Source organism: Neovison vison, chromosome 13 (genome assembly GCF_020171115.1).
Source record: "Neovison vison isolate M4711 chromosome 13, ASM_NN_V1, whole genome shotgun sequence".
Taxonomy (NCBI): domain Eukaryota; kingdom Metazoa; phylum Chordata; class Mammalia; order Carnivora; family Mustelidae; genus Neogale; species Neogale vison.
The window spans coordinates 135,019,844-135,032,557 of record NC_058103.1 but is presented as its reverse complement, the minus strand read 5'-3'; the positions used below and the strand labels follow the sequence as shown (position 1 = coordinate 135,032,557).

Genomic DNA, 12,714 nt, shown 5'->3' with positions numbered 1-12,714 from the left:
AAAGAAAAAGATTATCATTCAAGATACCATTTTAACTTTAAGTGGGAAGAGTTCCCAGACAAAAATGAAGATTCATGACCCCCCTAAACCAGCCCTGCAAGAAATATTAAAAGGTACTCTTAAGTGCAAAAGAGAGACCAAAAGTGACAAAGGTAAGAAAGGATCAGAGAAAATCTCCAGAAATGACAAAATATGTATTCAAAACAAAGATTTAAATTTATGGGGGGAATTCTTAGTAATCAAAGTAATGAGGACTGCATAAATCCTGATTCACTCAACATAATTTCCAAAAATAATCCATACAGAAAAGCATGAAGAACAAATACAATTGTATGAAACCTACAACCTTGGCGCAACTAGAAAGCAAACGATGTCCAAATTTGTTATAACTTTAGGGAAATGTTACCAACTTACAGTGTGCTATTTTTTCTTTAACTTCTGCAGGTCTTTCACATGAGCAAGCATACTTAAGGAAAAACAAGGTGGAAGGGAGAAGAGACTTTGTGGCTATCTAAAGTTGATTTGAAATCATTACTAAAAAAGGGAAGTCTATCCTAATAAATACAAAAATTCTGAAAAATACTACTTGTAGCTCAAACAGACCAGCGGTAAAGGACTTAAAATTTATGTGATATTTAAGGAAGTGGTCTTGGGAGGGTAACTGTTTGGGGGAGAAGAGGGCTTTTATAAAGGAAGACAGAGGTAATCGTTTGGAAAATATTTTTTGAATGGAAAAGAAGGGAAGAGACACAGAAATCCTTCAAGATAAATTAAAAAAAAAAGTACAAAAAAAGATATTGAATGATACAGAACTCCTCTTCCTCCTGCTGATCCCTTAAAAAAAAAGCTTCCATTAAAGAGACCATACTGAATGATCCATCCTCCCACTGCCAGTTCTTTCCATTGCAATTCATTGAGGCCAGTAATTTTCACCTATGCAAACTACTATAAAGAAGAAAACAAAAAGATGATTTATAGCTGTTCAGGTGATGAAGTTGTTATCCCCAAACAATGGAAAAGTGGAAAAAAACCTGTAAAATGGTAACTCCAAGCTGAAACCATTCTCCATAAATAAGTGTTTAGAAATGTGACAGATGAAAAAAATCATTATTCAGAATTTGGAAATACTAAGAATAGAGTTGGATTTTTTTTCAAAGGTATAGATGAAACAAAGTGATTAAACTGCAGAAAGAAAAATAAAAAGATAACATTATATCAAAACAAAGATGAAATTACACAGTGACCACAGAAGACTAGATTCAAGTGAAATCTTAAAAAGATTACTGAAGGAAAGCAGGAAGATAACTAAGTGAATGGAAATGAGATAAGATTGTTCAGGGGGTTATGGAGAAGGTGTTTGAAAAGGGAGGTAGATTAGAGAGGTCCAGCTTACATATAATTCCTTGGAGCATCTCACTGTGCCTGCAAGTTCAGAGAATATTGGTAACATGTCAGATGGACACAGGAGATAGCATAGTGGATCTCTCATTGGTAAAATCAAAAACAATTAAACATCAAAAGAAAAAAGGTATTGATTATAATGCATTGAATAAGGTAGCCTTTAAGTTGATACAGACATGAATAAGTAAATGCATACATGGAGGAAAAGCAAACTGTCTTATAAAATGCAATTAGTAGTAAATGTATATAGATATAATGTATTATGAAATTAGATATAATGTATTATGAAATACATTATATCTAATTTAGATATAGATATAATGTATTATGAAATTAGAAACACCACCATAGTAATTTTTAGGCAAGAATCGTGAATGGATTAATGGATCAGTTAAAGTTTGATAAGTAGGATATTTACATAGAAATTTTAACAAGATACTTACTAATTACAAGGGGGGAAATAGTAACTTTATAAGGGAAAAATCTTGACAGACTCTATCTTAACCAAGTTAACAATACCACTTGGGACAAATAGATGTCATGTGGATTTTCATGAGAGAGATAGTGCACAGAACATCACTTCTAAGTTGCTCCTGCCAAAAATGTAGTCTAAAGGTAATCAGAAAGAAACATTAGACAAAGTCAAATTGAGAGATCTATGGCAATATAAATATAGCCTGTATTCTGCACAAGTACAAAGGTCCTGAAAGACAAAGACTGAGGAAATGGTTCAGATTAAAGAGGTTGCAGTTTTCAGAAAGCAACAGCTAATTCTGGATTGGATCCTGCACTAGCAGGGGGAAAAAGAAATTAGGAATAATTGGAGAAATTTGAATAAGGTTTGTAGATCATAGTGCTATATCCTTGTTTTCTGATTTTGATAATTGTGTTTTTCTTTGTTTTTAAGAAAATATTTAGGGACAAAGGGACCTTATAACCTCTACTTTAGTTTGTCCAAAGGATTCAGGAAAAAAATGTGTGTGTGTGTGTGTGTGTGTGTGTGTGTATGTTTTATTTAGGGAAGGCACTCATGGTAAAATGTTAACAGTTGGGGAGTTTGGTTGAAGGTAAATGAAAAATGTGGAATATAAAGTTAATTTTATGTTACTAATTTCATATAAGTTGCTAGCAGTAAACCAGTGTTTTAGACTAAATGCTATAGATAAAATGAAAAAATACTTCATTTATGAAAGTTGAAAGTGAAATATTAATATTTCTAGTTTTCAATGTTACGTCTTCGGTGTCATCATTGAAATATAAGTGTGTTCTTGTACACATTTTTCTAATTACTGGAAAAGCTCTTTTAGACCTGTAGTAAGTTGGAGGAATAGAGAGGAAATTGTTATAAATTGAGTCCCTTCCTCTACTAACTCCTTCCTTCACCTTGAACTCCTTCTTATTGTTAACTTAGAAGAAATATTTTTGAATAAGTATTTTTGGAAAGGATAATAGGGACTGGCATACTCTTTTTACTGATAGTGAACTATAGTTTGTTGTTGTTATTTTACTGATAGTGAACTATAGTTTTTTCTTGTGTTTTGTTTTAAGATTTTCTTTATTTGAGAGAAAGAGAGAGAACACGAGCAGGGAGAGGGGCAAAGGGAGAAGCAGACTCCTGGCTGAGCAGGGAGCCTGATGTGGGGCTCTATCCCAGGATCCTGGGATCAAGACCTAAGCCAAAGGCAGATGCTTAACCGATTGAGACACACAGGCGCCCCTGTAGTTTTTATTTTAACAAATTTTCTCTAATCATGCTTAATGGATATTGTGAAGCAGCATTACTTGTCTCAATTTTCATGCTTTTTCATAGCTCACTTAATTTGCAAGCCTTAATTTAGACTAAGAATTATTCTTGGAATAAATGCTTTGTTGATTGTCATTTTCTTTCTCTTCTTAAGTATTAGAAGTATGGGAAAACATTTCTGACTAAACCTTTGCTAAACTCAGAATTTTAGTACAGCAGGTATATCTAGGTACATCTCAAAACATAACTGATTTCAAGTTCAGTGTTTTAATACGGGTATTCTTATATTCATTTATATATAAAGTGGTATGATACAATGCCAGGATTCTAAGAAACAGTGTCACAATCAGTAATGAAAGCTTAAAACTTTTTAATGACAAATATTATGTAAACAAAGTTGATATATAAGTGGGAAATTTGGGAAAGTATTTGTAAAACATAGTTAATATAGCTAAGGAGCTTTTACTTAGATGAGTAAAAAAAAATCACAAAGTATGAAATGGCCAAAAGATGGGCAATATAGAGAAAGCAAATCCCAAATGACAACAAATATAAGAAAAATATATCTAACTATTACTAGTTAGGAAATGCATATTAAAGAAATGAGATTTTTATTTTACATCTATCATACTAACAAAACAGTTGTAACATTTATATGAAAAAATTATGAAAGAGTCCATTAGTATACCATTTGACATAGAGGCATATCCACAAGGTGTGGTTGAATGACTAAAATAAAATAAAGAGTATTGATAGAGTCCCTGTTTTATCAAATGCTGACAAAATCCCTTATTATGTATACATGTATATATGAATATGGTTATATGATCTTGCATAAAAATGTGGAATGAAAAATACTAAGTCAAAAACACTGGTTAAGGGGTTTATATTGGTTCAGGGGAAAGTAGGGAGGCAAGTATAAAACACTATTTCCATATACATATGCACTTATATAAAATATATATTTGTGTATTTATATTGTAAGGATTTTTTTAAAAGATTAATTAATAATAGATTTATTTTCACAAGGTGAGGAAAGGAACCATTAGGCACATGTAATGTTAAGAGTGTTCCACAAGGAGGGAAAATAGAAAAGTTCCCAGGGAGGAAAGTAGCTGGTGGTTAAGGAAGACACATACATGCACATAAGCACACACACAAACACATGAATGAGGCTTAATGGATGTAAAGGAAATAACTTCAGATAGATAGTTTGAAGCCAGATAATTTATTTTGTTTACTTAATGAGTTTGGATATTACTTCCAGTGCAGAAAAAAAGTTCTAAACTTCTACTTAAACAATTTGATGTATGTTTTAAAAATATCACTTGGTTATCCAAAGGATACGGGCATAGTCATTTGAAGGGGCACATGCACCTCAGTGAGGGAAGAAAGGACCTGAGAATAGACTGTAACAAAGGGGTGAGGTAAGTGGACTGCAGGACTGGATGCAGGTTAAAGAATTTCTGGAGAGAGGATACAAAGCGGGAGAGCTAGATAGGAGGCAAAGTGGAATACATGAAATTGAGATTTTGGAGGTGATGTTGATGAATTCTAGAACCTAGGTGAGGTTCGGTGGGCTGAGGTCCAGAGCCGATGACCAAGAAAGAATTCTTGAGACATCTTTGGTGCAAAATGGTGGTTTATTAAAGCACGGGGACAGGACCCGTGGGCAGGAAGAGCGGCTGCCCCAGGTTGTGAGGGATGGCAGGTTATGTACCTGCGGTTGGGGGAAGGAGAGGGGAAGGGAGGTTTCAACGGAGTTTTCATATGCTAAAGAGGGCCAATAAGGTGCCAGGATATCCGAGGTTTACCTGAGTCCTTGTCCTTGAGGCTTGATCAATGTTGTCTTTAGACCAGCCATTAACATTAAGATAGTTGGGAGACTTTTTGGTGGGATGTCACAATCCTGCTATCAATCGTCTTTGTTAGTGAGATTTAGGACTTTTGTAAGCCAAGGGAGACTCCTGTCTAGCAGGATTGTGAGCTCTGCAAGTTAACTATTTGTTTATTGTTCATGGCAGTCAGGGCTGCCTGAGGGATGCTACACGTATGACTGAGGGGGAGCGGATGGAGAGGCGGGTGCAGGGCGCCAGCTTTTGCTTTGTCTTCAGCCAGCCTGATGCTCCCTCATCAATGTGATTATTGGTGATGGCAGAGTTAAAGGTGTGACAGTAGGAGTGGGTGTTTAACATGCGGTGGATGTGGATCATTTGGAGGTTGGGGGATGTTTTTGCAAAGATTTTTTTTTTTTTTTTTTTTTTTTACCTGGGATACTGAAGTCACCAGATAGAAGAGTAGGGCTGGAAAGAGAAGTACCAGGTGAAAGATATCAGTACATGAGGGGGTTACATGGTACCCTTTACGAGGACAGTTATTGAGTGGTTTAAGTTTCATGGTGTGAGCTTCAAAATACCTGGGGCTTTTGAAGGGGAAGGAAGGAAAAATAACTTGTAAGATAGAATACGGAGCAAAAAGGTCTTACTTAGCTTTCCCGCTCTTGAGCATAGTAGATGTAATATTTAAAACAGACCAACAAATATTGGTCTCTGTTTGAGAGGACTTCAGGTGACAGGTTTCATTTGGAAACTGGAAGAATATTCAAAGAAAAAAATTTGAGGACATTGGGGAATTTGTTGACCCTAGACTGTGAATTTTACACTGGATGATAAGGGCCCAGTGGTCAACTGTGTCCTCTTGTTTTTTGCATTCTGCAGCAGACTGGCAGCCCCGGATAAAGGAAAACTTCCTCAGGAGAGTGCTTTATGAGGAATTAGAAGTTAAATGTGGAACTATAGTCTTGTGGCAGATGGGGGGAGTAAGAGGCTCATGTGGAACGTGAGGCTACGAACCTTTTTCAGCTGTGGAATCTGACTCAGGATTAAAAGAGGACTCATCTTTAGGTAGCCTGTATTCAAGTACTGCTAATTGCTTTTACTAAAAATATACCTTTTTTTCTTTGATCGTCTAGGTTACTTTTACAAAGAGAAAGTTTGGATTAATGAAGAAAGCCTATGAACTTAGTGTGCTCTGTGACTGTGAAATAGCACTCATCATTTTCAACAGCTCTAACAAACTGTTTCAGTACGCCAGCACTGACATGGACAAAGTTCTTCTCAAGTATACAGAGTATAATGAACCTCATGAAAGCAGAACCAACTCGGATATTGTTGAGGTAACACATATATCTAGTAATGCCTGAATTGCAGACATGATCATTTCCTCCCTTTAGTAACTTTTAACTGTCAGATTGTTTCACATCCACATTTCAGATCCGTTATATATGTATATAAAATATATAAAAATATTTAAAAACATATATTTTATATTATGTATATATATAATTTTTTTTCTCCAAATCATTTCTTGGGATGATCTGATTATTGTATAATAATGTATATATATCTTTTATCCATATCATTTGTTACAAGGATCTGATTATTGCTCTGTCATGACCCACTTAGGCTATAAACATATCCTGTTTATTGAGACAAAATTAGGCTGTTGTACTGTGTAGAGCAGTATAATGCAGCATTTTATCTATGATTATTTTGTATGCATTTTAAAGTTAATATTATAAGAAACTATATCACTTGGGATAGTATGAAGTTACAGTTTTAATATGCCTTAATCATTTTGTTGCATCAGTGACTACCCACAATTTTAAACACTAATGAAATGGAAGAAAATGACATAAATAATACTTCTATTTTGTGAATATTATTTTAGTTGTGGGGTGGGGAGAGATTCTTCACTTTTTTTCCCCTCCTTATCTGTTGTCCTTCAGTATTTCTAATAATTCTGCCAACCTAATTAAAGTGAAAATAAAAAGAAGTTTTTGGAATTATTTCCATCTTACTCAGAAATAGGTTTTAAAGCAAAACCTTCAAAAAGGAGAATCTGTATGCCTTCCCCTATAATTCTCTTATGCTGTAAAATATTTTTATAAAAGATAATTTTCCATTTATATTTCTAATGACATTTTAAATTAGCTTAATACTTTTGTCTTTTTTGTTTACATTTAGAGATTCTGTTTCATTTTTATTCAAAAAAGGAAATTTTTTCCCCCACTACTTCAAAAGTTACATACTTTGGCTTAGTTTTTATATTAGAAAACTATTTCAGTAAATTAGGGATTTCCTTGTGAAAATACTAAAACTGTGTGAAACGATGCGGAATTAACCACAAAGGAAGAAATGAAATCCTAATGTAGATTTTATTTGAATAATTAAAATTAAGATAAAGATTCTTTAACTATTTTAGTGTATAGGAAGCTAATTTACCTGCCTCCACTGATGAAATGCATTTTAAATTTCCTCTATACCCTATTACTCTACTGCAACCATTCCTTTTTGAACAGTAATTGATTTAGTTTGTTACTGCGGGGGGGGGGGGGGGAAATCTGCTACTTATAGTTAAAAAAAACCTGTTACTTTTTAGCAGTTAATCAGTTGTTTGCAGTGAGAAGTAAAAGCATCTTATATTACAGCTACAACTCATCTCTGTTGCTTGTTCCCCACAGTTTTATTTAAATGGTTCTTTGCTATGAACATCCCCTGAAATGTGTACGAAGTGTTCGATTTTGCTTTTGTTGTTCACTTCAGTTAAACAACATGGTTACGTCATAGCCAAACCCCTTAATGCAGTTGTGATTGTATCAATTTTAAGTTACTTTATATTAGCATTTATGGTATATCTTAATCACTTATGTGCGGTATAAATTAGACCCTTTCCCTATTAAACCATAATTCATTTTGAATTATGATTTTGTAAATTATGAGATCATTATTCAGGTAATCTTTTATCAGAGACTTCATAACTGGATTCCCTTGAAATGGAGAGTATCCCTGGTGCGTTTAATTTAAAATGACATCTTATTTTAAAAATCTTTGTATCTTATCAAACGCTCCACTGCCTAAGTCAAAGAAATAGAGTTGACTTTAATAATGCAAACAAATAGATAATTCAAGCTAGTTTCATTGTAGAAGGCAACCACCTCCTTAACCCTAACTACTCTGCTCTTTCATTGCAGCAGTTGTTGTTCTTGGCCCCTGGAAGTTGAGGGTGCTTCGCACAGCCTCAAGTTTACTTCCTTAGAGAATATGAAGAATATAGTCTGATTTAATCCTCACAGAATTTTCAAACTACCTCAGTCTTCATCTCTGTTGTGGTCAGCAATCAAAGTGTAAGAGAGTAAATCCCAAACATGTTTTAGCAGTCTCCTATATTACAGTTTACTTTAGTGTGAAGGGAAACTTTGCAGGTCAATTATCAATTGGGAGTTGAATGTTTTCTTTTTAATTGAACTTCTTAGATACAAGTGAACATGAATATTATGTGGAGTTCTGAATTATATAAATACAGTGGGTAGAAGACATATGGGCTTATAAGGGATAAATTTGTTGGTAGGATAAAATTGTAAGGCTGAATTTACTTTGTATGTTAAGCTTACTGAATTAACCTTCATTATAAAACAATGGTGGTTATCCTAGATACTCTTTCTTCTGCATATAAAAGTAACGGAACTGCAGCCTCACTAGTGGTGTGCGTGTGTCTGAGTTCCTTTTATTAGTGGTGGTGATGGCTTATACTAATGGAGCTATGAAGATTATTGTGAACCAAACTAAGATAATAGGACAAGAGTAATGACAGATACATTTAGAACTTCCTATGGGCCAGGCATTTCCAAGTGCTTTACAAATATCTCATTTAAAGATACTTTTAGAATACCATTATAAGTATTTTTTTCATATAGTGTTTCATATAGTTTCCTTTCAAACAGTTGTAGTCATTGGAAGCACATTTTTGTCCATTTAACAGAACTATTCGAGGGGTTCCTGTGTGCCATGGAGTCTGCAGAGTGATGTTATTTAGTGATTTCTGACTCAGGCCCCAAGACTATTCTTTCTACACATAGTTTTGTAAACCAGTGAGATACACTTGTACAAATTGAAGATTTTATATCTGTGAACGTCTAACAAATTGGTGTAATGTTCTGGATGGCTGAAAAAGCCATCTCCTGTGACTGAGTTCATCAGCTACAGTAAATGGAAGCATAAGTGACTCACTTCAGAGTGTTTCCTAATGCAATATGGTTGTCAGTGAGACTAACTGAAAACTTTGAGAACAACCTTCATAAGGCCTCTAACATGAATTCATTTATTTCCTATTACATGTAAGTTATTCTTTAAGATCAGTAGGATTTTACTTTCCCCCATATTGCTAAAAAGGTATACCTGCAAGGATGTACGTGTATTAGGCCTATGGAACTAGATCTAGTATGTTTTTTGGGAACACAGTGAAAAAAATATATTAGTACTTAAATATTATGATGATAAACAGATATAAAGAAAGATATGGTTCTCACATTTTATCTATCTTTTGATTTTAACCTCAAATATTAGAAGCCCATATACAGAATGGTGTTCTATCTTTGCTGTCCCTTGTTTCACATTACTTATATTTTGAAACTAGTTTCTTAAAATTTTAATCAATTTTAACAATTATAATTGATAAAAAATAATTTCTCTATGGCTTTTAAAAAAATCAACAGCATTTACATATTCTAAATTGCATAGATATTTTAAAGTCTGTAGTGTCTTGTAGGATGTAAATACCCCCTACATTCAGAAAGCTTAAATAAATGAAAATGGAAACTTACACATTAGTAAATGAGAGAGTGTCATTAAGATAAACTTTATAAGAGACTTCGTAACTGGATTTCTTTATAATGGAGAGTATTGCTGCTGTGTTAATGGCATCTTATTTGAAAATGCTTATACACTGCTTTTTAGGAGCTTATTCCTTTAAAAAATGAGTTTTACTACTCATTTTTACTATATTTACTATATTTCATTAGGAGACATTCTGTAAAGAATGTCATCAGAAATATACATTGTACCTCTCCATGTTATTAAGCATTGATAACAAAAATAAGTGGCTTTTTGTTTGGTAATTTAGTTGAAATGTACAAAGGCAATGTTATAATCCTCAATCTTTTTCTTTTCAATAAATTAAGATTTAAAAGCTTGTGAACTGTAGTATGCAATTTGATAAGAACATTGGATTTGTCTTAGAGTATTAGAGAAACTAGCAATGAAAATCAGTTGGCTACCATTATTCATACACGTGTGTGTACATTGTGTTTCACTAAACAAAAGCCTAGGACCAATAAAACAGTTCTGCATCAAAATAAAAATTATGCTAAAGCCATGAAGTGAGGATTTTAGCAGCTGATGGTAAATGCCTGAGAATACTTTTGTATCTACTTTTCTCTTTCTTTCGCTTTGCAGGAATATTTGAAATATTATATATTCCAGTGTATAAATATTTTAAAAATAGTTATGACTTGGTGATATTGGAGAATATTCAGCAAATAGCTTATGTGGTGATTCTTATCACTGTGCTGTTATTTAAGAATGTAAGAGACCATGGCCATTTACCTCTTTAGTTAGTATCTTGTAAACTGTTCCCAGATAGAGGTATCTTCCTCATGACAGGAATACTGTAGTACTTAAAAGAAAAATTTCTCTCATACTATCTTATTTGATCTTCATATGCAAGGTATGCTTTTTCAGAAGTGGGGATTGAGACTCCATTTGCCCAGAGTCATGTAGCAATTTAACAGCAGAAATAGGATTAGAATCTGGCATTGACATTATAGCCTCCCTTTGCTCCCCAGTTTATTGAATCCATTGGAGCTTTGGAACATTTCGCCATAAATGGATGAAGGTTTTTATATAGAAGTCAGTGATGTATACATAACATGTAGCAAACATGAATGAGTTTTCCTCAAAAATAACAGAAAATGAGTGGGGATAATTGTAGTAAGAATAGTAGATAACTTTTATCTAGTTGCTAATTTAGCCTGGTACCTTCCAGGGCTTTTACTTATTTCATCTGATTGAACCCTCTTACTGTCCTTATTTCACAGATGAGGAATTTGAGACACAGTGATAAAATAGGATGACAATAATTTGGATTCTAAAGAAAGAGAAAATCTGCTTTTTCAGAGTCTTACTCATTCCTCCGACTTTCAGATTACAAAGGAATTTAGAAATTACCAATATCTTAAAAAAGAGGAAGATAGGAAATCAATATAAGGTGCATCTACCAGTTATTAAATAAAAACAGCTGGTAGTGAAAGTTGACCGTGGCAGGGATACATTATTTTAAAATTCGTGGCTCTCAGAGTATAGTACCTTGACCACCAGGAGCAGCGTCATAAGAGAACTGTTAGAGATCTAAGGCTACTGAAGCAGAAACTCCTGAGGGGAGGTCTGAGCAATAGTGTATGAACTCGAATTAACTTGTCCTAAGTGGTGTGAGCCCAGAAGCTTCAAGGTAACATGCAGTCCCTGGGCAGTGGTTATCCAGCTTCTTAAATATTTTTATTCCCAAGAATATCCTCTGAAATAATTTTAAGCAGTGAGCGAGAACAAAGTGTAACTTGTAAGACCTTCTAAGGAAGCAATCCAAAATAGCATGCCAATTTTGGTGTGAATTACAAACTAGGGGACACGTTTCCAGTGGGTTACCTTCCAACGGGTTACCTTTCAATTCACTTCTGCAGGGTTATAAGTGCTTCTTTGAATGTATATAGAGGGTCTGGTGCGGATGTGTGGGCCATGGATTACAGTTCCTCAGTTGAACAAAACAAAGATAAAAATGATTTTTTGTCTCCTGAGATCATCTAGTACTGACCTTATAGAATCAGAAGCATCATTATACTTCGGTTTTCTGACAGTATTACAATGTTCTCAGAGAGTCTTTCTGAGCCAATCAGTTTTTTTTTTTTTCTCCCCATGTTACAGATGAGGAATGGAACAGACAGGGAGTGTTTAAGAGGCTTGCCTAATGTTTTACAGGGCTGCAGTGGAGCGGCAGGGAAAGGGGAAAAATAATGAGACAACTGAAGACAAGACAAAGCTTCCCTCCACCTCCAGCCCCCTGCCCTGCTCTTTTATTCCTAACAGAGCCTGACGCAGCAGGATGGTGATTCACAGGGTGAGGCACGAAATCCTCATGGCCCTCCTCCTCTTCTCACTTGTCCTGCACCATCACCTCACGCAGCAGTCACCGTAGCTCTCGCAATTTCAGTTTGACTCTTTTTATTTTTACTATGTATTTGAATATTATTATTTATCATACAATTATTGGTTCTCACGTATGTGCTTTTTAAGGAACTGTGCATCTCTGCTTGTGATTTTTATTTTCTTGAGGTCAGATTTTTCTCCCATCAAAGATTGATGTTGCTGATATATGAACAGGAGTTCATGTGGGAAAGGGATGAGGGATCACTTTATAATACAGTTACATTTCTCTAATGCATTTCTTGTGTTCATCGATGAATACCTATGTATCCTTTTCATGTCTCTTTGGGTCACGGATTGAGTATGTTAGTAGTTACCATCAGATAAGTTGTTCTTTTTCCTCTGAAGTTCTTTGCTACATTAGCCACATTTTTGGCCAGTGAGAAAAAGGGTACAGAGGATTGGGGGAGTGGTCAGAGCAAACTTCCTCTAGAGGTAACACCATCATCTTAGTTCTTTAAAGGACAGGGTTGGAGA

The 12,714-nt window shown here is 34.5% G+C and overlaps 1 protein-coding gene across 7 annotated transcripts in view; it reads left to right on the top strand.

Annotated features, from left to right (window-relative positions):
• The window catches only part of MEF2A (myocyte enhancer factor 2A), a 160,421-nt gene that overhangs the window by 93,141 nt on the left and 54,566 nt on the right, over positions 1–12,714 (top strand). For all 7 annotated transcript variants that reach the window (XM_044229770.1, XM_044229776.1, XM_044229774.1 and 4 more), the window contains exon 4: positions 6,117–6,320. In XM_044229770.1, coding sequence (XP_044085705.1) covers positions 6,117–6,320 — 204 coding nt within the window. The remainder of the gene's footprint in view (positions 1–6,116; positions 6,321–12,714) is intronic.